Raw genomic sequence first — 27,411 nt, forward strand, 5'->3', positions numbered from 1 at the left:
GGCCAAATTCCTAAAGCATTGCACCAAAAATCAGACTGAAAGATAAGTTGCAGGGGGTAAAACAGATAAAGTAAAGTTGCCATTTTTGGCCAAACAAGGGAAAACTCTCAACAAAGAAGAACTTGGCCTGTTCAGCATTCATTTTATAGAGCCTTGAGCCATATAAGATGCCTGCACCAAAGCCATTTGACCCACAACAACCAGCCAAAGATTTCAGCAACCAAAGACAACATGTCACTATCAACCTGCAGCTCTTTTGTTCTTGTTCAGTTTGCCTTAATTTCCTTTGTATCCGTTGTAATATAAGTCCACTACTCTTGTTTGCTTCCTAAGTTTAATCCTGGCCCTTAGATGGAGTTGTCTAGGGTTTATCATGTACTGAACATTTCACAGAAAGGTCTATATAAGGACCCTTTCTCAGTCTGTTGTACTCAGACTTTGATTAATGAAAAAACCTTGAGATTTCTCTCAAAATATTGCAAATCTTTTAACTTTGCTGAGTCTTAGTTATAAGTCAGACTTAATATCTTCTTGTGCTTGCTTAGAAGGTGATTAAGGATCTGTGGTGCTACTTAGAATAGGTCTGTGCTTGCTTGAGCTATTTTAAGTGCATTATCTGGTTAAGTTTGAATTGATTCTGTGCTTGCTTGAACAATTCATTCTTAATCTTCCTAAATTATTAAGTTTAATCTCTGTGCTTGCTTGAGAGTAAATTTGATAATTATATCCTCCTTTGTGTCCAGAAAACATCACAAAACAGTCACAAGAGTCTTCTAAGGAAACTGTCCGAGATTTCTGTTATTTCAGTCTGGTTTTCTATTGGTTAAAATTACTTGGAGTGTGTGTAAAATCCTGACAATTGGCACAGTATTAGCTTACCCTCTTAACTAAATTGCCACCAAGTTTCATGAATTTTCAAGGTCATTTACTATTTTTATAAAAATCCCCAAGTTTATTGCATTCCCTGAAAATTGCCCTTTTGCCTGTTTCAGGATTTGTCCCATTTTGTGCTTATCCCCATAGTTTACAGTGCAAATTCTGGTAATCAGAGCTTAGGTTCATAACACAATCCTACTTTGTGTTAGTCCTGAGTGAGAGAGAGGTCAGTTCTTTTTCCCAGCTACATCAAAACTACAAAAATAACCCAATGAGTGAGGAGAGGTTAGCAGGAATGGAAGCAAAGATGGATAAGTTAACCAACCGGGTTAATGTGACCCTGGAAGCTGTGAACACTGTGATGGCAAACATTCCCACTCCAGAAAGAGGAAGGCCACCACCCTACAGAGGAAGGGGCAGGGGTAGAGGTATCCTTGGAGCAGGAAGAGGCCAACCACACCATGAAGAGGAACTCAACTCAGATTCAGAAGAATCCATGATGGAAGAAGGTAACTACTTGGCTAGAGATAAAGATGTTAAGGTAGAGATCCCTGATTTCCATGGTAGTTTAAATCCTGAGGACTTGTTAGACTGGCTTAGATCTGTTGAGAGAGTCTTTGAGTTTAAAAATTATGATGACGGAAAAGCTTTTAAGGTTGCTATTTTAAAACTCAAGGGCTATGCATCTCTTTGGTATGAGAATATGAAACACCAAAGGGTTAGAGATGGTAAGGAACCAGTTAGGTCTTGGCTTAAGTTAAAAAAGAAGTTAAAGGAGAAATTCATAGCTAAAGACTATACTCAGGATATTTTTATTAAGCTGACTCAGTTGAGACAAGAGCAGTTAACTGTCGAGGCCTACCTTAGGAGCTTTGAACAACTAACCCTGCAATGTGAGGTCACTGAAAAACCTGAGCAAAAGATTGCTAGGTTCATTGAGGGTTTGGACCCTAAGATAGCTAGCAAAGTGAGAATGCAGCAAGTTTGGTCATTTGATGAGGCAGTTAACCTAGCCCTAAGAATTGAGAAACTAGGGAAGATAAAACCTGCAACACCCAAATTCCCTACCAGAACAACATTCAAACCCTACAGTGGTGTCAAAATTACTGAGGTACCTAAACCAGTTACCCAACCAACAGTAGACAAAGGGAAGGCACCCATGTATCCCAAACCCAACCCACCTTTATCCAGGGATAAGATCAAGTGCTTCCAATGCCAGGGTTTTGGCCATTTTAAGAAGGACTGTCCTTCTAACAGAGCCCTCACAGCTATGGAGATTGAAGAATGGGAAAGGGAAGGTCTAGTTGAGTATGAGGAAGAAGAGACACTGGTCCCAACAGGGATGGAAACAGAGAGGGAAACTGATCAAGGGCAAGTTGTGGCTCACCCTGACACAGGGCACAATTTGGTCCTATGGAGGGTTATGCACTCTCAACCAGCTCCTCTAGAAGCTGATCAGAGATCCATGATATTCAGGAGTAGGTGCACTTTGTCCAAGGGAGGGTGTGTAATTTGATCATTGATGGAGGTAGTTGTACCAATGTAGCTTCCACCATCATGGTTAGCAAACCGAGCTTGCCTACTCAGGAGCACCCCAATCCATACAAACCGAGATGGTTAAGCAAAGGATCCAAGTGAGAGTTGACAAGCGAAGCATTGTTCCTTTTTCAATTGGGAAGGTGTACAAAGATGAAGTGTTGTGTGATGTGGTTCCTATGGATGCCTGCCATCTACTGCTAGGGAGACCATGGGAGTTTGACAGGAATACCACTCACCAGGGGAAGGAAAATGTCTATGTTTTCAAGCATAATGGAAAGAGAGTCACTCTGACTCCCTTACCACCAAACCAGAGGGGTTATGGAAGTCCTAACATGCCTGAGGAGGTTAATGGAGTACTATTTCTATCTGAGGCAGCTATGATCAAGGAGTTGAGGCAAGAACAACCTGTGTTGTTTCTCCTATCAAGGGAAACCAACACTGAATGGAACAAAGATGTGCCTGCAGAGGTTCAACCCCTAATTAAGAAGTACAAGGAGGTTTTTCCAGCTGAGTTGCCTAGTGGATTGCCACCCCTGAGAGGCATTGAGCATCACATAGACCTTGTACCTGGTTCTGTGCTTCCCAACAGGCCAGCTTACAGATGTGATCCCACAACAACTAAGGAGCTACAACATCAGATTGAAGAATTAATGACAAAGGGATTTGTAAGGGAATCATTGAGCCCCCGTGCAAGACCCTTTACTAGTGCCCAAGAAAGATGGAAGTTGGAGGATGTGTACGATAGCGAGCTATAAACAACATCACAGTCAAGTACAGATTCCCTATTCCAAGGCTAGATGACATGTTGGATGAGCTCGGTGGGGCTCGGTCTTTTCAAAAATAGATCTTAGGCAAGGGTATCATCAGGTGAGAATAAGAGAAGGTGATGAATGGAAAACAGCTTTCAAAACCAAACATGGCCTGTATGAGTGGCTTGTCATGCCATTTGGCTTGTCTAATGCTCCAAGCACCTTCATGAGGCTCATGACTGAAGTCTTGAGGCCCTGCCTTGGAAAGTTTGCTGTAGTATACTTTGATGACATACTCATTTACAGCAGGAGTCCATCTGAACATGTGTTACATTTGGAAGTGATCTTTAAAATACTCAGGGAACAGAAGTTGTATGGGAAGCTTGAGAAGTGTACCTTCATGGTCAATGAGGTAGCATTTCTGGGGTATATTATATCAGGAAGAGGGATTTCAGTTGATCAGGAGAAGATTCAGGCTATGCAAACTTGGCCAGTCCCACAAACAATCACAGAAGTGAGGGGATTTCATGGCCTGGCATCTTTCTACAGAAGGTTCATTAAGAATTTCAGCTCAATTGTTGCACCAATTACTGAGTGTATGAGAAAGGGAGACTTCCAATGGACTGAAACTGCTCAGCAGTCCTTTGAGAAGATCAAAAAGTTAATGTGTGAGGCTCCCATTCTCAAGCTACCTGACTTTGAACAACTATTTGAGGTGGAGTGTGATGCTAGTGGGGTTGGAATAGGAGCTGTCCTAATCCAAGGCCAGAGACCAGTGGCCTATTTCAGTGAGAAGTTAAATGGAGCCAAGCTAAAATATTCAACTTATGACAAGGAGTTCTATGCAATCATAAGGGCTCTTACACATTGGAGTCACTACTTGAAACCTAAGCCATTTGTGTTGCATTCTGATCATGAGGCCCTGAAATACATCAATGGCCAACACAAGCTGAGCCATAGACATGCTAAGTGGGTAGAATTCCTGCAAGCCTTTAACTTTTCAAGCAAATATAAAGAGGGGAAGCAGAATGTGGTAGCTGATGCCCTATCTAGGAGGCATTCTCTGTTGACTGTTATGAGTAACAAGGTCCTTGGGTTTGAATTCATGAAGGAGATGTATAAGGAGGACCCTGACTTCTCTGAGGAGTGGATTGTTCTCACAGAAGGGGGCTCAACTCAGAGTAAGAAATATATGCTACAAGAAGGGTTTTTGTTTCATGGTAATAGGTTGTGTGTGCCAAGGGGATCCTACAGGGATTTACTGATCAGGGAAGTCCATTCAGGAGGGTTAGGGGGACATTTTGGTGTTCAGAAAACCCTAGATATCTTACAAGACCAATTTTATTAGCCTAGAATGATGGGTGATGTTCAGGCAGTCCTTAGAAGGTGTTCAACATGTCAGAAAGCCAAGAGTTCCTTCCAAGCAGGACCCTACACCCCACTGCCTGTCCCTGATAAACCTTGGGAAGGTGTGAGCCTTGATTTCATTGTGGCATTACCTAGGACACAGAGAGGTAAAGACTCAATCATGGTGGTTGTGGATAGGTTCAGTAAGATGGCTCACTTCATAGCCTGCAAGAAGACTGAGGATGCTGCTAGTGTTGCTGAGCTATATCTTAAAGAGATTGTGAGACTTCATGGGGTTCCTAAGACAATTGTATTTGACAGGGATACAAAATTTATGAGCTACTTTTGGAAAACCCTATGGAAGCTGCTAAAGACAAAGCTTTTGTTCAGTACCTCTCATCACCCACAGACAGATGGGCAAACTAAGGTCACTAACAAAACTTTAGGGAGAATTTTAAGGTGCCTAGTTAGCAAAACCTTGAAGGATTGGGATTTAAAGCTAGCTGCAGCTGAATTTGCATTCAACAGAGCACCATCTACTGCAACTGGTTACAGTCCTTTTGAGATAGTCTATGGGGTTAATCCACTTATGCCCTTGGACTTGTCTTCTGTCCCAAAGGAAGAGATCAGTCCTGATGCCAAGAGAACAGCTGAACAACTGCTAAAGTTGCATGAAACTGTAAGGAAGCAAATTGAAAGGTCCAATGAGCTGTATAAAAAACAATCCAAGAAGCCTAGGAAAAAGAAGGAATTTGAGGCAGGAGATATGGTTTGGTTGCACCTCAGGAAGGAAAGATTCCCCTCCAAAAGAAAGAACAAGCTTATTATGCCTAGAGCAGATGGGCCATTTGAAGTCTTGGAAAGAATTGGTCCAAATGCTTATAAAATTGACTTGCCAGGGGAATATGGGGTTCATGGCACATTCAATGTGGGTGATCTAAGTCCATTCTATGAAGATTCTGAGGGAGAGGAGGATCCAGGCTTGAGGGCAAGCCCTGTTCAACCAGGGGGGGTTGCAGCAGGAGCTGATAACCAGGCCAACACCTTTTTTATGACAGGCACAATTCAATCCAGTGACACCACTCAAGCAACCTCAACTGCCAGTCCAACTTCACCAGACCACAAGAACAGCAGCCAGGCTAGCCACCAGCAGCCACCTTGGCCAGCTGAATCCTTATTCAACTAGTCACAAATTAATCCTAAGGAGCCAGGCCAAATTCCTAAAGCATTGCACCAAAAATCAGACTGAAAGATAAGTTGCAGGGGGTAAAACAGATAAAGTAAAGTTGCCATTTTTGGCCAAACAAGGGAAAACTCTCAACAAAGAAGAACTTGGCCTGTTCAGCATTCATTTTATAGAGCCTTGAGCCATATAAGATGCCTGCACCAAAGCCATGTGACCCACAACAACCATCCAAAGATTTCAGCAACCAAAGACAACATGTCACTATCAACCTGCAGCTCTTTTGTTCTTGTTCAGTTTGCCTTAATTTCCTTTGTATCCGTTGTAATATAAGTCCACTACTCTTGTTTGCTTCCTAAGTTTAATCTTGGCCCTTAGAGGAGTTGTCTAGGGTTTATCATGTACTGAACATTTCACAGAAAGGTCTATATAAGGACCCTTTCTCAGTCTGTTGTACTCAGACTTTGATTAATGAAAAAACCTTGAGATTTCTCTCAAAATATTGCAAATCTTTTAACTTTGCTGAGTCTTAGTTATAAGTCAGACTTAATATCTTCTTGTGCTTGCTTAGAAGATGATTAAGGATCTGTGGTGCTACTTAGAATAGGTCTGTGCTTGCTTGAGCTATTTTAAGTGCATTGTCTGGTTAAGTTTGAATTGATTCTGTGCTTGCTTGAACAATTCATTCTTAATCTTCCTAAATTATTAAGTTTAATCTCTGTGCTTTCTTGAGAGTAAATTTGATAATTATATCCTCCTTTGTGTCCAGAAAACATCACAAAACAGTCACAAGAGTCTTCTAAGGAAACTGTCCGAGATTTCTGTTATTTCAGTCTGGTTTTCTATTTGTTAAAATTACTTGGAGTGTGTGTAAAATCTTGAGAATTGGCACAGTTTTAGCTGACCCTCTTAACTAAATTGCCACCAAGTTTCATGAATTTTCAAGGTCATTTACTATTTTTATAAAAATCCCCAAGTTTATTGCATTCCCTGAAAATTGCCCTTTTGCCTGTTTCAGGATTTGTCCCATTTTGTGCTTATCCCCATAGTTTACAGTGCATCATCTTTCTCGACTATATGGTATCTAAAGTCAGGATTTCAGAGGAACAAATCAAAATTGAAGCAACCAAGTCATGGCCTACTCCTAAGACCATCACGGAGGTCCAATCATTTCATAGACTCACCTTATTCTATCGGAGGTTCATTCGGGACTTTAGTACCATTACTAGTCCTATCGCCGAGGGTACGAAGAAGGGAACCTTCGTATGGACCACAGCCGCTCAAAAGGAGTTCGAAACCATTATTCAGAAACTTTGCGAGCCACCGTTATTGGCAATCCCGGATTTCACTCAACCATTTGAGGTGCAATGTGACGCAAGCAGTGTTGGAATTGGAGCCGTATTAATACAAGGAAAGCGACCCATCGCTTATTTCTCCGAGAAATTAAATGGTCCTAGATTCAACTACTCTACGTACGACGAAGAGTTCTATGCGATCGTGAGAACTCTTAATCATTGGAGTCACTACCTTTGGCCGAGTCATTTCATCCTCCACTCGGACCACGAATCACTGAAGCACATCAATGGACAACAAAAGTTAAATCCACGGCATGCCAAGTGGGTGGAGTTCCTACAATCCTTTCACTTTTCATCAAAGTGTAAATGTGGCAAGAGTAATGCAGTGGCCGATGCTCTCTCACGACGGTACTCATTATTAAATGTGCTCGATGTCCGATTACTTGGATTTGAGGCATTGAAGGGTTACTACGAGCATGATCCCGACTTTGGAGAAACCTTCGAGATTTGCAAGTCTGGAACTCGTGATGAGTTCATTATTCCAGATGGTTTCCTCTTCAAAGGTAATAGACTTAATGTTCCAAAACTTCCAACTCGGGAACTCCTTATTCGAAAAGCTCATGAAGGTGGACTTGGAGGATATTTCGGGGTAAACAAAACTGTAGATATTCCCAAAGAACATTTTCATTGGCCCCAACTGCAAAGAGTCATGCAGGATGTGATACGAAGGTGGGAACCATATCAAGTCAAAGAACCGTATCAATCACCAATTGACAAATACATTGATGAGAAGCTACATGTTGGGAACTATGATTTCTTATTGAGGTCAATTTTCATGGAAGCTCATGATGATCTTGTTGTTTCAAGCAACCACTATTTGGGTGTTGGTAGAATTGTGCATAAAAGGTGGTGGGAAGGAAATCACAAGAAAGTAAAGCACAAGCAAAGATAGCACAAAATGGTTGTGATTTACAATACTCATTACAAATTCGAATCACCGGAGATGGATAAACGTGAAGACTACATTGAAGATGATGAGCTGAAGAAAAGATCAACGGGGTGCGTAAACTACTTCATGTTCTTAATCAAGTTTGAATCTAACTACTGATTTGTTTTGATCCCGGTGGCATCAAGGAATCGACTACGTGTTCGGGTTTGTTCGGGTTTATAATATTCATCTTTGATCCCGATATCGAGGCAAGAATTGAGGACAATTCTTTTTTTAAGGGAGAGAATTTGATGCGTATGGCGGGACGATTAATAAACGACCTGATGCGAATATCGACCACATGGAAGAGGTTGTGCTTAATTTAAAAGACCAAGCAAAACCAAGCCCAAATAATGCACTATTCACACACAAAAATTGGATGGGCTCAAATAAAAGAATGGAAATATGTGCAATCGAGACTCAAGGCCGTGGGAACGCTGAAACCGTGTGGGAACAATGAGAGTGGCGACATCAAGCAAGGGGAGAGGGAAGTGGCGGCATCCAACAAGGGGAGAAGAATCCTATTCTTAGTTTTTTGCATTTTCAAACTTGGTAGAATAAAAGTTGACAAAATAGTCTAGTTTGTGAGTTCTATGTTCATTCATCCTAGAAACTTACAAACTAGCATTAAATGCTTGCTTGGAGGCCAAGGTTTTTTTATCCTATATAAGGACCTAACCTCCTCATTTGTAAATCATCCAAGTTGAAGTAAAAACCTTTTAGAGAGAGAAACTTGTTTGTTTCAATCTTTTTCAAAGAGTCGATGATTTCGAGTCTTTCCTTGAACTAAGGACGTGCTCCGCAGTTTAAGTTGAATTGCTTGACGCGTTTCGAGTAATTCCCCATTGTTATCACTATAGGTCTAGTGATACCAAATATCCCATTGTTTTCGATCTCTTCTCAAGGAATCGGAACAAATATCCTTTATCTTTTGCACAACAAAAACCCAAAAACAAAACAATTAAGTCTTCCGCTCCGTATACGCATCAGTTTTCCTTGTAGAAAAGACCAAAGGGTTTTCTCTTTTATTTACCTAATACACTACATCAAAAGTTTGGTGCATATTCATTCATTCTACACATCTAAAACAAAAGTATTTTAGAGAGATAAAATTACTCCATTATTCCTCCTCTTGACCGAAATTTCAAAAGGACAAAACAATAGTTTTGGGTCATTTTATTTAGATTAATATTGTTCTAGTATTAATAATATTAATCTTATTAAAAGGTTATCTTGGGTATTATTCCTTGGGAGGGATTCTACACTTGAATCCTTTGTTCATCCAATATTAGGAGAGCTCAAGAACAAGTGAGTAGGAGAGCTCATTTGTGCCCAATAATCCGAAATTTCCAATGTAAGAATGATGATTTCTTCTATATATTTACTTATGTTTGCATGCATAAGATCTAATTAATTTTATGACTAAATTAAATTGAAACATATATGAATATTTTGAGTATAATGAGATATAGATTACTAACAAGTGGTATCAGAGCCTTAGGTTGTTTGCATGCAAATCGGTTATAGTTTTTCCGAGTTATACGATTAACATATAAAATTTATAAATTTGTGTTTATCATGATATATCACGAAATCAATTATGCATGTTAACGTTTCTGGTCTTAAAATGTATTTAGGATATTTTGGTTAATTTATGGATTTTTATTGTTCATTTTATATAATAATGGCATTAAAATGTGATTTTATGATAAAAATGTCATTTTTGGACTAAAATTAGCTAAACTTCGTTTTTTCCAGTGGTTTTTTGATATGTTTTCACATATTTTATATTTTGATGACCTGTAGATTTTCATAATTTTATGAGTTCTTATGCTCGAAATATGGATTTTTCATGATAAAATCGAATTTAAATGGAAAAATAGGTTAATATGAGTTTAATTCGAATCTGGTCATAGAACTTTAGTATGTTGTCACATGAAATTTTACAAGATGTGTGTAAAATAATTGGCTCTAATGAAGTCTTTATGCATGATTTATGAATTTTTGATGAAAAATAACATAAATAGTGACTTTAATTAGTGAATAATTGCTAAAACATACTTTATGACTAAGGAAAAACGTCACATGTTGCATTTTATTACCTATTTCAGATCTAAAATTGAAAATTTGATAAATTTATTTTTTCTCATATTTTTATGATAATATTTGATAAATCCGATAAACCGCAACATTGTTTTTCCTCGATGAATTTCGAAATTTTTAACCTAAGTTTTTGAACATTATGAGTGTCATGGTATTTTTCCAGAATGTTCATGAGTTTAAATTTCAAATTTCAAATTTATTTGAAATTTTTATGATTTATTTGAAGTTTATGGCCTTTATTGTAATTTTGAGTCCATTTATGAACAATTTTAAGAAATATAAGTTAATTATTGTCAATATGTTAGTGGAGACTAATTTCGAGTCCTAAGTTAGTTAGGGTAATTAACTAATACATAAATGTGATTTTATGTAATTATTGTGATTTTAAAAGGTTGAATCACGCAAATCCGTAAAAACCGATTAATATACGATATTGGCTCCTTAAAGGCGATTTAGCATAAAATTGGGCATGTTCATATATATTATAATGCTGCATTTTATTTATGATTGTCATAATTTTATTTTATGTATTTTTTTGAATTATGTAATTTTTACTTAGTATGGCCTTAGTTTTTAATTGGTATTACCCGAAATGTATGGGAATATCGATTCGGTTGTAATTTATTGTGATCTCGTATCACCGTTTTGTAATTTAATAGATTTATTTTTATTTTAATTAAAAATGTATAATAGGAAATTATGTAATTTGTTATGTAATTTATTTATTCCGGAGATCCTTGAAGACGATGCCACTTAATAAGGCGAACCATTAAAGACGGTGTTACCTCGAGATGCGTGCCAAAACCGAAGTTCAAGGGACCAATGGAGTTGGTTTCCGAATATGTAATAGTTAATTAGATTTTCTATTTTAGGAAGGCCATACTAGGATTTAATTTATGCTTTGCATTTTATTTATATGTTGCATGCATCGCTAAATCGCCATAACTAAAACATGCATTTTCATTTAATCGAGTATTTCGACCGTGTCAATTACAATTATTGTAGTTCACCGCTTTAGTTCACTTAAAACTTGATAGATAATAAATTGACATGACCTCTCGTTAAAAATAAACAATTGAGACATAGCCTTACCAAAAAGTAGAAACCATGAAAACCTATTTCGTGAGGGAGTGCACTCGGCCACACTGGGGTAAAAACCTTGTTACGTAGGGGAAGTGGGTGATAAATGTCTATCCACCGAATTTATATTAATAAGGGGTATTTCGGCACACCGTACCCTAAGTTGATATGAGTTTGGATCATGGACACATTTATTCGAAATTTGGGCTGAACTCAACGAAAGTATTCACGACGATTTCCGGATGTGTTTCGGGCTAGAGATAAATATTAATGTAATTTTATCGACCAAGAGTTCTAAAAGTAGAATCGATTAAAAGGTTAATCCACCAATTAATGAAGGGTATTTCGGCACACCGTGCCCTAAGTTGATATGAATTTGGGTCTTGGAATCATTTATCAAGTTGGGTAGAGGTCACTAGATAAATGCATTAAAACTTGTTTAAATTAAATTTTTACGAGTATTATTACTTTGAAAACAACATATGTTTTATTCCTTCTATTTTGTTTTGTAGACCACTCTTATTTCTCATAACCAATGGCCGCTCCAAACACCAACGCCACACCTCTCACTAATACTTCATGGCTCCGATCCTTCATGGATCGTTGTAAACTTGAAAAGAATGGGTCAAATTTCTCCGATTGGGATGCCCAACTCAAATTAGCCGCCCAAGGTGACGACAAGCTTCATTACCTCACCGAGGCCTCTCCACCCGAACCTAATGCTAGGTCGAGTGCCGCTACTAGAGAAGCATATGAGGCTTACCACAAGGAGTCCGCCGCAATGAAAAATGTGTTGATCTTAACGATGGAGGCGGATCTCCAAAGGAGAGCCTTTAAAATGGGCACCGCTAATGAAATCTATTCCAAGCTTGTGACAATGTTTTCACAAACTCCGAGGATCGTCCAATAAGAGGCGGCCGCGGCATTCTTTGATCTCGACTTTAAAGAGGGCCAAAAGGTTAGCCCTCACGTGCTCAAATTAATGGAGCTAGTCGAGACTTTGAAAATTCAAAAAGTTGAAATCCCCAAAGAACTCATTGTAGATAGGATTCTACACTCCTTATCCAAAGTCAAGGCATATGTTCAATTCCGGGTGAATTTTAACATGCAAGACAAGGACGTGTCTCTTGAAGAGTTGCACAAGTTACTTGTGCAAACCGAAAGAGACATGGGGTTAAATGTTAACCCACCTAAGGATGTGCTTAACATAAGCACCAAGAGCAAAGGGAAGTTCAAAAGGAATGGGAAGAAGGGTAAGAAGCAAGCTCCCACTTTCACCAAGGCTAAGACTTTTGAAGCTAGCACTTCCAAGATCAAGAAGGGTCCTCTTGATAAATGCCATTATTGTAATGGTGTTGGACATTGGAAAAGAAATTGTTCCAAGTATCTTGGTGACATCAAAGCTGGAAAGATCACTCCAGTAGGTAAATGACTATCCTTTCTTTTATGTTTCTAATTCAACTATGGTATTGTGATACAAAGTTGTGATAATGTATCCCCTTTTTATTGTAAATAGGGCCTCCACCAAGCAAGGACAAGGGAAAGGAAAAGCAAGCTTGAGAAATCATCAAGAAGCTAGGAGTAGCTTCCATGAAGCTTGGCTTTTTATTGTCTTATTTTAATTTATGTTTCGGATTTTTAGAACCTTTTGATTTCCGTGTTCGACATGGAAATGGTTGATCCTTTCTAAACAATTGTTGTATTTTGGATTATGGTGGCTTGGTTTGCAACCCAAGTCACCCGTTTTATCATATTTTTCCTTGTTCTAAAAATTCGTCTTTATATGCTTGCTCATAGAAACATATGATCATCCACTTAAAGTGATCTAATAGACAACTATAATGATGGGATTCATTATATGTCCATAAGCTTAAGGCTTGTGTATGATCAATTATAAAGTGATGTTGAGTTGATGAACTCTCTTAAAGGAATGTCAATCACCAAGTACACTTATCAAATCTAAAACAATTAGTCAACCTATGAGATAGTCCTCCTTATACTTCAAAAATCATTATTTGTGTCTCATAAGCTATCTTTGAATCTCTAGTGTATTTATTCTAAAGATAGAGTGGGAGAAAAATGAAGACACAAAGAACACAAAGCAAATTTGTATACTTGTGTAAATGAGATCTACGCAAGAAAGAATAATTTGTATACCTATACAGATAGTATACACGAATAGATGAGATCTATAGTCTCGAATATATCAAATCCACATGACGAAGAGACCAAGTGAAGAAATCAAAAGAATATGTTCTCAAGATTACTACACGAGGAGACCAAAAGAAAGTTTTGGAAGAAGAATGACTAATGTAAAGTCTTAACAAGAGATTTGGCTAGTATATGAACGAATTTTGACCAATAGTTTCAATTTTGATATTTACTTAAGAGCCTAAATGAAACAAAGTTGCATCCTAGAAAATAAATGAGATTTATGACTAAAAGTTGCAAAGAATGATATGCCGATATCCACAAGAGCTAAGTTAAGTATTAACCACGCTAGTGTCATTACTTAACCTCATTATGAAAATAAAATGGTTAAACCTCCTTCCAGAAAAGGGTATTTTGAGAAGGACGTATATTAAATGAAATTCACATTTAAATAATGACATTGCTACGCATCATTATAAAATGAATGAGTTAGAGATTAAAATCTCTTTCCATAAGTTTAAGATTGAAACCTTTTCTAAATAGGTATTTTGAAAGGATATGCTGGGAACATATATGGTTTTATCTTAATAACTTGGCAAAGCAAAATATATTTCAATTCTTGGAATGTTTCGATTGAGTAGTCAATTGCGATACATGTGAAATTAAGTGAGAGTTGGAAATTATCATGTGAAGACATGGAATTTAGTGAGAGCAATCATCTTGTAAAAATTTATAACTCATTATTACTCATTGAGAATGACAAGCTAATACTATCTTTCACAAAGAAGTATTTGAGTTTTCAATTCTGGATGAAAATGGACTATGATGAATCCAATCACATCATGAGGTGTTGGATAGGTATTGAGATATACGCATCGAATCAACGAGAAACGTAGGTTATTCATGTCAATGAAAATGGAATTGCCATTAGCAGTCATGGTCGTTCATTGAACCTAAGAATGGTTGATCACATGATTATTAGTTACTAATGTTTCCGCCATTAGAATAATCATGCACATGTCCAATAATGAATCATATGCATAAGAGCATGATGAATCATTGGCAAGCTATAGAAGAATCGTCATGAATTCTCGAGGAGAAATAATGAGCGATTCCAGTGTTAGACAGAACACTCTGTTATGTGACAAGAGGTTGCACATATTGAAGTTCGAACACACGTAAGGATTTATGAAAATCATAAGCTATTCAAGCTAAAAGGAGAAATAAGAAGTTTGAAAGATACTTAGTTAAAGTAAAAAGTTACTCAAAACTAATATTTTCTAATATGCTAGGACTTATGAGAAGTGCTAGGCTAATCATCTTGACAATTGTTGCAAGACCCTACAAAACGTATACCTAGTGCATTGTGAGTTGATAAAAGACTTGACCAGTGCAAGTTATATCATCCACCACAAATTCGTTGGTTATGAGATAAACAAGAAGAAAGTTTTTTCCAGGATAAAGAACCCAAACCAAGGTTGGGAACCTATATGTGTATTTGGTAAGGTTCATGCTATGAGAGATAACATGAATATAAAGGAAAATGCAATACAAGAAGTATGAACACATGGACACATGGTATGTTAAACTTCTATTGCAATCGACTAGTGTTTACACACTTACGATATACATCACAAGGTTGTACTATGGTATTGACTACCTGAATGTGATGTCGACATTCGTCGTTTGAGTTATTATTAACTCACCTTATACTTTGTTACATCCAAACGGGTTGTAGAGACAATTGAACCCCGTTAAAGTGAACACGGACTAGCATTGTATTCGCCCATAGTTACTTACATGAGGTGACGTCTCGAAGTGACTAGAGTGTGATGCGATTGATGGCAAGTTCAAGTGCCATGGAGTCATGTGTGATGACTAGTCGATCACATAGGCAGACTGTTAGGAACACCTTGTCGGGCCTTATGACCGCTTATAGAGTTCTGGCAAATTTATATAGCCTGGTCGTGGCAAGAGCTACTATAGTATTCTAATGAGTCGATTCTTTTGACTAAAGACTGTTCGCCTAAGATGGCACAGTTTCAGATTAACTTTGATTTGTGTTACTACGACCTTCGTAAATGGGGTCAAATGGGCATATTTTGGGTTATGATGGTTGTGGCTAGTCGAAGGGAATAAGTGCGATAGGAATTGTCCACCTCTTTGTCAGGGTTATAACAATATCTCAGGGCCACTCGAGGAGTAATGAACTGGAAATGCGTGGCCACGCTCAGAATGTATCCATGGTGGATAATTCCGGTCAATCAGTTATTCTCCAGATCGAGGAAACCACTCTCGATATGATCACTTGCAAGTACGACCCGAAAGACACCTTGCATTGAGTGGGAGATAGTAATAGGACAAGAGAATTGGTGACGCACACTTGTCGAGGACAAGTGGGAGATTGTTGGAATATGTGTCCTCCGACAATAAAGCGATCACAACTGCCGATCATAATGATCACACGTTTAAGTCTCATTTTAAGAATACAATTGGGAAGTAATATTTTACTGTCAACTGGTCCACACATATCGGTAATGATTGGCTGACTAGAGTTTGACCTTACTGTCGTGCGACGGTGGTGATCAGTTGATCCCCTTAGGTCATACCTAAAGGGTAACACTCTTAATTAATTATTTAATTGATCGTATGACAATACGGGTTAATTAAATTACTTAAAATTGACGGACGATTTTGGAAGTAATATTTACGTATCTCATTATAATTTGATTAAATAAGATACGGTCTAAGTGATCGAATTGTTTTATTACTTAGATGAAATTATTGTTTAAGGAAACAATTGCATTTGAATGAATTATTTATTATAAATACAAGATGTTGTGATTTATAATTGGTAAATTATTTTGGTACAAGTAATTATGAATTACTAAGTTGATTTTGTACATAACGTATTTTTATTAATGCGTTGATTTTTAATATGTTAAAAATGCATAACAATTTTACATTACTTGTGACATGTGACAAATTGACAAATTGACAAAGATAAAATGGAATCCATTTTATCTTAAATGGACCGAAATATAGAGGGTGTATTAGGCTAAATATTGTGTTGATTAATTAAGTGGAAAACATAATCATTTTACCTAATTACTAGCCATGCATACCTAGTTACTCTTGTGAAGAACACCTTGCTCATGCATTGGCCCCTTTTACCCTCCCCTACCCGGTTTTCCTTGTAGAAAAGACTAAAGGGTTTTCTCTTTTATTTACCTAATACACTACATCAAAAGTTTGGTGCATATTCATTCATTCTACACATCTAAAACAAAAGTATTTTAGAGAGATAAAATTACTCCATTATTCCTCCTCTTGACCGAAATTCCAAGAGGACAAAACAATAGTTTTGGGTCATTTTATTTAGATTAATATTGTTCTAGTATTAATAATATTAATCTTATTAAGAGGTTATCTTGGGTATTATTCCTTGGGAGGGATTCTAAACTTGAATCCTTTGTTCATCCAATATTAGGAGAGCTCAAGAACAAGTGAGTAGGAGAACTCATTTGTGCCCAATAATCCGAAATTTCCAATGTAAGAATGATGATTTCTTCTATATATTTACTTATGTTTGCATGGATAAGATCTAATTAATTTTATGACTAAATTAAATTGAAACATATATGAATATGTTGAGTATAATGAGATATAGATTACTAACACATCACCCTCCACAAAACAAGACTATGGCCTGTATCAGGGTGAGCCAAGACTTGTTCCTGGTTGGGTTCCTCCTCAAGAGTTGTCTCCTCATTCACCGGCTCCTCCTCATACTCAACTGAACCCTCTCTTTCCCACTCTTCTACTTCCATTGCTGTCAATGCTCTCTTGGAAGGACAGTCCTTTCTGAAGTGACCATACCCTTGGCATTGAAAGCATTTAATCTTTTCTTTGGTCAGAGGTGGGTTGGACTTAGGGAACATGGGTGCCTTCCCCTTGTCTCCTTCAGTTTGGGACACTGGTTTAGGTGTCTCAGCATTTTAACACCAGTGTAGGGTCTAAATACAGGCTTCGGTTTAGGTGTAGCAGGTTTAGATTTCCCCGTTTTTTCCACTTTGAGTGCCAAGTTTACAACATCATCATAAGACCAAAGTGGCTGCATTCTAACCTTAGTAGCAATGTTCTCATCAAGCCCTTCGAAGAACCTAGCAATTCTTTGTTCAGGCTTCTCATTTATCTTACATTGTAAGGTTAGTTGTTCAAACTCCCTCAAATAGGTCTCAAGTGGTCTCTCATCCTGCCTAAGCTTAGATAACTTAATGAACAGGTCCTGGTTATAATCTTTGGTAACAAACTTATCCAACAATTTCTTTTTAAGCTTGGATCAAGACTTAATAGGTTCTTTCCCTTCCCTTAACCTCTGATGTTTAAGGTTGTCATACCACAGTGATGCAAAACCCTTTAATTTCAACACAACAACTTTATAAGCCTTAGCATCATTGTAATTTTTGAATTCAAATATTTTTTCAACATCCCTAATCCATTCTAGTAAGTCATCAGGGTTAAGACTACCAGAAAAATCAGGAATTTCTACCTTTAGATGCTTGTCTGCTTGCTCAAAAGCCTCCTCTTGTGTTCTGATGCTCTCCTCAGAGTCTGACTCATAACCAGGTGGTGCTTGTCCTCTCCCTGCTCCCATAAATAAGCCTCTGCCTCAACCTCTTCCTCTTGAAGCTGGTTGTCTCCTTGGATCATGGTTTGGAAATCTTTCCATCACCACATGAACAGCATTCAGTAGTGTGTCTACATTTCCTGCAAGTGTTTCTATTCTGGTCTCAATACCAGCAAGTCTCTCTTCACTCATGGTTGTTTTTGTGTTTTTAATGTAGGTAGGGATAGTAATCTCACAGCTTTTCTCAACCTAAGACTAACACAAAGGTGGAATTGTGTTAAACCTGAGCTCTGATTACCAAAATTGCAATGTAAACCCTATGGACAGGCAACAATGCAGCTGGATCTTGCAGGACACTTTAAAAATACCAAATGACCTTGAAAAATTCTGAAAATTTGTGGTAATTTAATTTGGATATTAAACTGAAACTGAGCCAAATTTCATGATTTTTGAAGAATTTAAAGTATTTTTAATGTCAACTGAAACAGCCTGAAACCCTGAGATTGCAGACAGACTGATTCAACTGATTATGTGACTTCTTTGAGTAACAAAAGGGATATAGCTATGACCCTAAATTCCCACAGAAGATTCACAGGAAATCTAAGATTATAACTTAGCAATTTCAGACTCAAATCCATAGATTAACATTGGATTAAAGTTGAACTTTGCTCAACATAATTAAACTGAACCACAGATAGACACAGGTTCAACTTAATGATGTCAAACTAACTTTGATCAATTAACCACAGAGATCACATGTTAATTACCAGGCCAGGGTTCCAAACTACAGCTTAAACACAAGTTTGAAAAAAATGAGAGAAGTCTCAAGGCTAATTTTCATTCAAAAAAATCTGCCTGAAACAGATGAGACACAGATCCTTATATAGGCCTTGTCTTTGCATTACAATTCGAAACCCAAGTATCTAATGGCCCAAAATTAATCTAAGATGAATACAAATAACATAAATTATCTTACAAGCTGGTAAATAAAGTGAACAAGTGAAAACAAAAGCAAATGGGTAAAACAGACTGAAATAAAGCATGGTTACAGGCTGTCACTATCAGTTGTCCTCTTGTGGACAGTTTGTTGTTCATTTGGTGGCTAGATGAAGTCAAGGCTTCTTGTTGTTATCTATGGCGGGCTTTGTGGGAAAAGTTGCAGCAACTGTTTTCAAGGAGCCTCACAAATGCCTCACCAAATAAGGAAATGCTGCTTTATGCTTTAACTTCAACATGTGACTGCCTTGCTTTCCCTTTGCTGGAATTTCTGCTGAACTATATTGCATTTTAGGATGACTGGTAGGATGCTTAGGGAGCTAGCTTGGACTTTCAGTTGAGGCCTGCCCCAGCTGGCCATATAGGCAGCTGATAACTGCACCTGGTGAACCTCTTGACTGGTTGAGTTGGGGGTGGTTCCATGGGTGTTACTGGGACTTGGACTGTGGCCTGGTCAGGATTGGGAGCCCTTGATTCAGCTCCTGCTGCACTTGTGACTCGTTGTGTGAACTATTTGTCCTTGTTCTTTAGTCCATGTAACTGTTTGTATAAACCATTTGTCCTTAATCTTAGTCCTTGTGACTCGTTGTGAAAACAAGTTGTCCTTGTTCATTTGTCCTGGTTCATTTGTTCTTGTGACTCGTTTTGTGAGCCATTTGTCCTTGTATTTTAGTCCTTGTGACTCGTTGTGTGAAACATTTGTCCTTGCTCATTAGTCATAGTGACTCATTGTGTGAACCATTTTTCCTTGTTCTTTAGTCCATGTGACTCGTTGTTTAAGCCATTTGTCCTTAATCATTAGTCATTGTGACTAGTTGTGTGAACCATTTATCCTTGTTCATTTGTCCTTGTGACTCGATGTGTGAACCATTTGTCCTTGTTCATTACTCCTAATGAATCGTTGTTCTTTAGTACTTGTGTGAACAATTTGTCCTTGTTCTTTAGTCCTTGTGACTCGTTGTGTGAAACATTTGTCCTTGTGCATTAGTCCTTGTGACTCGTTGTGTGAACCATTTTTCCTTGTTCTTTCGTCCATGTGACTCGTTGTTTAAACCATTTGTTCTTAATCTTTAGTCCTTGTGACTCGTTGTGTAAACCATTTGTCCTTTTGACTCGTTGTGTGAACCATTTGTCCTTGTTCATTAGTACTAGTGAATCGTTGTGCTTTAGTCCTTGTGTGAACCATTTGTCCTTGTTCTTTAGTCCTTTTGACTCGTTGTGTGAAGCATTTGTCCTTGTTCATTAGTCCTTGTGACTCGTTGTTTGAACCATTTTCCTTGTTCTTTAGTCCTTAGGACTCGTTGTGTGAACCATTTGTCCTAGTTCAGTTGTCCATGCAACTCGTTGTGTGAACCATTTGTCCTAGTGAATCGTTGTTCTTTACTCCTTGTGTGAACCATTTGTTCTTGTTCTTTAGACTTTATGACTCATTCTGTGAAGCATTTGTTCTTGTTCATTAGTCCTTGTGACTCATTGTGTGAACCATTTTTCCTTGTTCTTTAGTCCATGTGACTCGTTTTTTAAACCATTTTTCCTTAATCATTAGTCCTTGTGACTCGTTGTGTGAACCATTTTTCGTTGTTCTTTAGTCCATAAGACTCGTTGTTTAAACCATTTGTCCTTAATCTTTAGTCCTTGTGACTCGTTGTGTAAACCATTTGTCCTTGTTCTTTAGTCCTTGTGACTCGTTGTGTGAAATATTTGTCCTTGTTCATTAGTCTTTGTGACTCGTAGTGTGAACCATTTTGCCTTGTTCTTTAGTCCATGTGACTCATTTTTTAAAGCATTTGTCCTTAATCTTTAGTCCTTGTGGCTCGTTTTGAAAACCATTTGTCCTTGTTCATTTTTCTTTGTCACTCGTTGTGTGAACCATTTGTCTATGTTTATTAGTCCTTGTGAATCGTTGTTCTTTGGTCCTTGTGTGAACCATTTGTCCTTGTTCTTTAGTCCTTCTGACTCGTTGTGTGAAGCATTTGTCCTTGTTCTCTAGTCCTTTTGACTCGTTGTGTGAACCATTTGTCCTTGTTCATTACCCCTAGTGAATCGTTGTTCTTTAGTCCTTGTGTGAACCATTTATCCTTGTTCTTTAGTCCTTGTGACTCGTTGTATGAAACATTTGTCCTTGTTCATTAGTTCTTGTGACTCGTTGTGTGAACCATTTTTCCTTGTTCTTTCGTCCATGTGACTCGTTGTTTAAACCATTTGTCCTTAATCTTTAGTTCTTGTGACTCGTTGTGTAAACCATTTGTCCTTGTTCATTTGTCCTTGTGACTCGTTGTGTGAACCATTTGTCCTTGTTCATTAGTACTAGTGAATCGTTGTGCTTTAGTCCTTGTGTGAACCATTTGTCCTTGTTCTTTAGTCCCTGTGACTCGTTGTGTGAAGCGTTTGTCCTTATTCATTAGTCCTTGTGACTCGGTCCTCAGTGAACCATTTTTCCTTGTTCTTTAATCCTTGTGACTCGTTGTGTGATACATTTGTCCTTGTTCATTAGTCCTTGTGACTCATTGTGTGAACCATTTTTCCTTGTTCTTTAGTCCATGTGACTCGTTTTTTAAACCATTTTTCCTTAATCATTAGTCCTTGTGACTCGTTGTGTGAACCATTTTTCGTTGTTCTTTAGTCCATAAGACTCGCTGTTTAAACCATTTGTCCTTAATCTTTAGTCCTTGTGACTCGTTGTGTAAACCATTTGTCCTTGTTCTTTAGTCCTTGTGACTCGTTGTGTGAAACATTTGTCCTTGTTCATTAGTCTTTGTGACTCGTAGTGTGAACCATTTTGCCTTGTTCTTTAGTCCATGTGACTCATTTTTTAAAGCATTTGTCCTTAATCTTTAGTCCTTGTGGCTCGTTTTGAAAACCATTTGTCCTTGTTCATTTTTCTTTGTCACTCGTTGTGTGAACCATTTGTCTATGTTTATTAGTCCTTGTGAATCGTTGTTCTTTGGTCCTTGTGTGAACCATTTGTCCTTGTTCTTTAGTCCTTCTGACTCGTTGTGTGAAGCATTTGTCCTTGTTCTCTAGTCCTTTTGACTCGTTGTGTGAACCATTTGTCCTTGTTCATTACCCCTAGTGAATCGTTGTTCTTTAGTCCTTGTGTGAACCATTTATCCTTGTTCTTTAGTCCTTGTGACTCGTTGTGTGAAACATTTGTCCTTGTTCATTAGTTCTTGTGACTCGTTGTGTGAACCATTTTTCCTTGTTCTTTCGTCCATGTGACTCGTTGTTTAAACCATTTGTCCTTAATCTTTAGTTCTTGTGACTCGTTGTGTAAACCATTTGTCCTTGTTCATTTGTCATTGTGACTCGTTGTGTGAACCATTTGTCCTTGTTCATTAGTACTAGTGAATCGTTGTGCTTTAGTCCTTGTGTGAACCATTTGTCCTTGTTCTTTAGTCCCTGTGACTCGTTGTGTGAAGCGTTTGTCCTTATTCATTAGTCCTTGTGACTCGTTCTGTGAACCATTTTTCCTTGTTCTTTAATCCTTGTGACTCGTTGTGTGATACATTTGTCCTTGTTCATTAGTCCTTGTGACTCATTGTGTGAACCATTTTTCCTTGTTCTTTAGTCCATGTGACTCGTTTTTTAAACCATTTTTCCTTAATCATTAGTCCTTGTGACTCGTTGTGTGAACCATTTTTCGTTGTTCTTTAGTCCATAAGACTCATTTGTTTAAACCATTTGTCCTTAATCTTTAGTCCTTGTGACTCGTTGTGTAAACCATTTGTCCTTGTTCTTTAGTCCTTGTGACTCGTTGTGTGAAACATTTGTCCTTGTTCATTAGTCTTTGTGACTCGTAGTGTGAACCATTTTGCCTTGTTCTTTAGTCCATGTGACTCATTTTTTAAAGCATTTGTCCTTAATCTTTAGTCCTTGTGGCTCGTTTTGAAAACCATTTGTCCTTGTTCATTTTTCTTTGTCACTCGTTGTGTGAACCATTTGTCTATGTTTATTAGTCCTTGTGAATCGTTGTTCTTTGGTCCTTGTGTGAACCATTTGTCCTTGTTCTTTAGTCCTTCTGACTCGTTGTGTGAAGCATTTGTCCTTGTTCATTAGTCCTTTTGACTCGTTGTGTGAACCATTTATCCTTGTTCATTACCCCTAGTGAATCGTTGTTCTTTAGTCCTTGTGTGAACCATTTATCCTTGTTCTTTAGTCCTTGTGACTCGTTGTGTGAAACATTTGTCCTTGTTCATTAGTTCTTGTGACTCGTTGTGTGAACCATTTTTCCTTGTTCTTTCGTCCATGTGACTCGTTGTTTAAACCATTTGTCCTTAATCTTTAGTTCTTGTGACTCGTTGTGTAAACCATTTGTCCTTGTTCATTTGTCCTTGTGACTCGTTATGTGAACCATTTGTCCTTGTTCATTAGTACTAGTGAATCGTTGTGCTTTAGTCCTTGTGTGAACCATTTGTCCTTGTTCTTTAGTCCCTGTGACTCGTTGTGTGAAGCGTTTGTCCTTATTCATTAGTCCTTGTGACTCGTTCTGTGAACCATTTTTCCTTGTTCTTTAATCCTTGTGACTCGTTGTGTGATACATTTGTCCTTGTTCATTAGTCCTTGTGACTCGTTGTGTGAACCATTTTCCTTTGTTCTTTAATCCATGTGACTCGTTGTTTAAACCATTTTCCCTTAATCTTTAGTCCTTGTGACTCGTTGTGTAAACCATTTGTCCTTGTTCAGTTGTCTATACGACTCGTTGTGTGAACCATTTGTCCTAGTGAATCGTTGTTCTTTACTCCTTGTGTGAACCATTTGTCCTTGTTCTTTAGTCTTTATGACTCGTTGTGTGAAGCATTTGTCCTTGTTCATTAGTCCTTGTGACTCGTTGTGTGAACCATTTTTCCTTGTTCTTTTGTCCATGTGACTCATTTTTTAAACCATTTGTCCTTAATCTTTAGTCCTTGTGACTCGTTGTGTGAACCATTTTTCCTTGTTCTTTAGTCCATAAGACTCGTTGTTTAAACCATTTGTCCTTAATCTTTAGTCCTTGTGACTCATTGTGTAATCCATTTTTCCTTGTTCTTTAGTCCTTGTGACTCGTTGTGTGAAACATTTCTCCTTGTTCTTTAGTCCTTGTGACTCGTTGTGTGAACCATTTTTCCTTGTTCTTTAGTCCATGTGACTTGTTTTTTAAACCATTTGTCCTTAATCTTTAGTCCTTGTGGCTCGTTTTGAAAACCATTTGTCCTTGTTCATTTTTCTTTGTCACTCGTTGTGTAAACCATTTGTCCTTGTTCATTAGTCCTTGTGAATCGTTGTTCTTTGGTCCTTGTGTGAACCATTTGTCCTTAATCTTTAGTTCTTGTGACTCGTTGTGTAAACCATTTGTCCTTGTTCATTTGTCATTGTGACTCGTTGTGTGAACCATTTGTCCTTGTTCATTAGTACTAGTGAATCGTTGTGCTTTAGTCCTTGTGTGAACCATTTGTCCTTGTTCTTTAGTCCCTGTGACTCGTTGTGTGAAGCGTTTGTCCTTATTCATTAGTCCTTGTGACTCGTTCTGTGAACCATTTTTCCTTGTTCTTTAATCCTTGTGACTCGTTGTGTGATACATTTGTCCTTGTTCATTAGTCCTTGTGACTCATTGTGTGAACCATTTTTCCTTGTTCTTTAGTCCATGTGACTCGTTTTTTAAACCATTTTTCCTTAATCATTAGTCCTTGTGACTCGTTGTGTGAACCATTTTTCGTTGTTCTTTAGTCCATAAGACTCGCTGTTTAAACCATTTGTCCTTAATCTTTAGTCCTTGTGACTCGTTGTGTAAACCATTTGTCCTTGTTCTTTAGTCCTTGTGACTCGTTGTGTGAAACATTTGTCCTTGTTCATTAGTCTTTGTGACTCGTAGTGTGAACCATTTTGCCTTGTTCTTTAGTCCATGTGACTCATTTTTTAAAGCATTTGTCCTTAATCTTTAGTCCTTGTGGCTCGTTTTGAAAACCATTTGTCCTTGTTCATTTTTCTTTGTCACTCGTTGTGTGAACCATTTGTCTATGTTTATTAGTCCTTGTGAATCGTTGTTCTTTGGTCCTTGTGTGAACCATTTGTCCTTGTTCTTTAGTCCTTCTGACTCGTTGTGTGAAGCATTTGTCCTTGTTCATTAGTCCTTTTGACTCGTTGTGTGAACCATTTATCCTTGTTCATTACCCCTAGTGAATCGTTGTTCTTTAGTCCTTGTGTGAACCATTTATCCTTGTTCTTTAGTCCTTGTGACTCGTTGTGTGAAACATTTGTCCTTGTTCATTAGTTCTTGTGACTCGTTGTGTGAACCATTTTTCCTTGTTCTTTCGTCCATGTGACTCGTTGTTTAAACCATTTGTCCTTAATCTTTAGTTCTTGTGACTCGTTGTGTAAACCATTTGTCCTTGTTCATTTGTCCTTGTGACTCGTTATGTGAACCATTTGTCCTTGTTCATTAGTACTAGTGAATCGTTGTGCTTTAGTCCTTGTGTGAACCATTTGTCCTTGTTCTTTAGTCCCTGTGACTCGTTGTGTGAAGCGTTTGTCCTTATTCATTAGTCCTTGTGACTCGTTCTGTGAACCATTTTTCCTTGTTCTTTAATCCTTGTGACTCGTTGTGTGATACATTTGTCCTTGTTCATTAGTCCTTGTGACTCGTTGTGTGAACCATTTTCCTTTGTTCTTTAATCCATGTGACTCGTTGTTTAAACCATTTTCCCTTAATCTTTAGTCCTTGTGACTCGTTGTGTAAACCATTTGTCCTTGTTCAGTTGTCTATACGACTCGTTGTGTGAACCATTTGTCCTAGTGAATCGTTGTTCTTTACTCCTTGTGTGAACCATTTGTCCTTGTTCTTTAGTCTTTATGACTCGTTGTGTGAAGCATTTGTCCTTGTTCATTAGTCCTTGTGACTCGTTGTGTGAACCATTTTTCCTTGTTCTTTTGTCCATGTGACTCATTTTTTAAACCATTTGTCCTTAATCTTTAGTCCTTGTGACTCGTTGTGTGAACCATTTTTCCTTGTTCTTTAGTCCATAAGACTCGTTGTTTAAACCATTTGTCCTTAATCTTTAGTCCTTGTGACTCATTGTGTAATCCATTTTTCCTTGTTCTTTAGTCCTTGTGACTCGTTGTGTGAAACATTTCTCCTTGTTCTTTAGTCCTTGTGACTCGTTGTGTGAACCATTTTTCCTTGTTCTTTAGTCCATGTGACTTGTTTTTTAAACCATTTGTCCTTAATCTTTAGTCCTTGTGGCTCGTTTTGAAAACCATTTGTCCTTGTTCATTTTTCTTTGTCACTCGTTGTGTAAACCATTTGTCCTTGTTCATTAGTCCTTGTGAATCGTTGTTCTTTGGTCCTTGTGTGAACCATTTGTCCTTGTTTTTTAGTCCTTCTGACACGTTGTGTGAAGCATTTGTCCTTGTTCATTAGTCCTTTTGACTCGTTGTGTGAACCATTTTTCCTTGTTCTTTAGTCCTTGTGACTCGTTGTGCTTTAGTCCTTGTGTGAACCATTTGTCCTTGTTCTTTAGTCCTTGTGACTCGTTGTGTGAAGCGTTTGTCCTTGTTCATTAGTCCTTGTGACTCGTTCTGTGAACCATTTTTCCATGTTCTTTAATCCTTGTGACTCGTTGTGTGATACATTTGTCCATGTTCATTATTCCTTGTGACTCGTTGTGTGAACCATTTTTCTTTGTTCTTTAATCCATGTGACTCGTTGTTTAAACCATTTTCCCTTAATCTTTAGTCCTTGTGACTCGTTGTGTGAAACATTTGTCCTTGTTCATTAGTTCTTGTGACTCGTTGTGTGAACCATTTTTCCTTGTTCTTTCGTCCATGTGACTCGTTGTTTAAACCATTTGTCCTTAATCTTTAGTTCTTGTGACTCGTTGTGTAAACCATTTGTCCTTGTTCATTTGTCATTGTGACTCGTTGTGTGAACCATTTGTCCTTGTTCATTAGTACTAGTGAATCGTTGTGCTTTAGTCCTTGTGTGAACCATTTGTCCTTGTTCTTTAGTCCCTGTGACTCGTTGTGTGAAGCGTTTGTCCTTATTCATTAGTCCTTGTGACTCGTTCTGTGAACCATTTTTCCTTGTTCTTTAATCCTTGTGACTCGTTGTGTGATACATTTGTCCTTGTTCATTAGTCCTTGTGACTCATTGTGTGAACCATTTTTCCTTGTTCTTTAGTCCATGTGACTCGTTTTTTAAACCATTTTTCCTTAATCATTAGTCCTTGTGACTCGTTGTGTGAACCATTTTTCGTTGTTCTTTAGTCCATAAGACTCGCTGTTTAAACCATTTGTCCTTAATCTTTAGTCCTTGTGACTCGTTGTGTAAACCATTTGTCCTTGTTCTTTAGTCCTTGTGACTCGTTGTGTGAAACATTTGCCCTTGTTCATTAGTCTTTGTGACTCGTAGTGTGAACCATTTTGCCTTGTTCTTTAGTCCATGTGACTCATTTTTTAAAGCATTTGTCCTTAATCTTTAGTCCTTGTGGCTCGTTTTGAAA

The 27,411-nt window shown here is 37.8% G+C and overlaps 1 protein-coding gene across 1 annotated transcript; it reads left to right on the forward strand.

Annotated features, from left to right (window-relative positions):
* Nucleotides 1-2,489: 2,489 nt before the first annotated feature.
* On the forward strand, nt 2,490-3,170 carry LOC141654860 (uncharacterized). The gene has a single exon (XM_074461975.1). The coding sequence runs from the start codon at nt 2,490-2,492 to the stop codon at nt 3,168-3,170; it is 681 nt and encodes a 226-aa protein (XP_074318076.1).
* Nucleotides 3,171-27,411: the final 24,241 nt, after the last annotated feature.

The sequence above is a fragment of the Silene latifolia genome, chromosome 1, assembly GCF_048544455.1.
Source record: "Silene latifolia isolate original U9 population chromosome 1, ASM4854445v1, whole genome shotgun sequence".
Lineage (NCBI taxonomy): Eukaryota > Viridiplantae > Streptophyta > Magnoliopsida > Caryophyllales > Caryophyllaceae > Silene > Silene latifolia.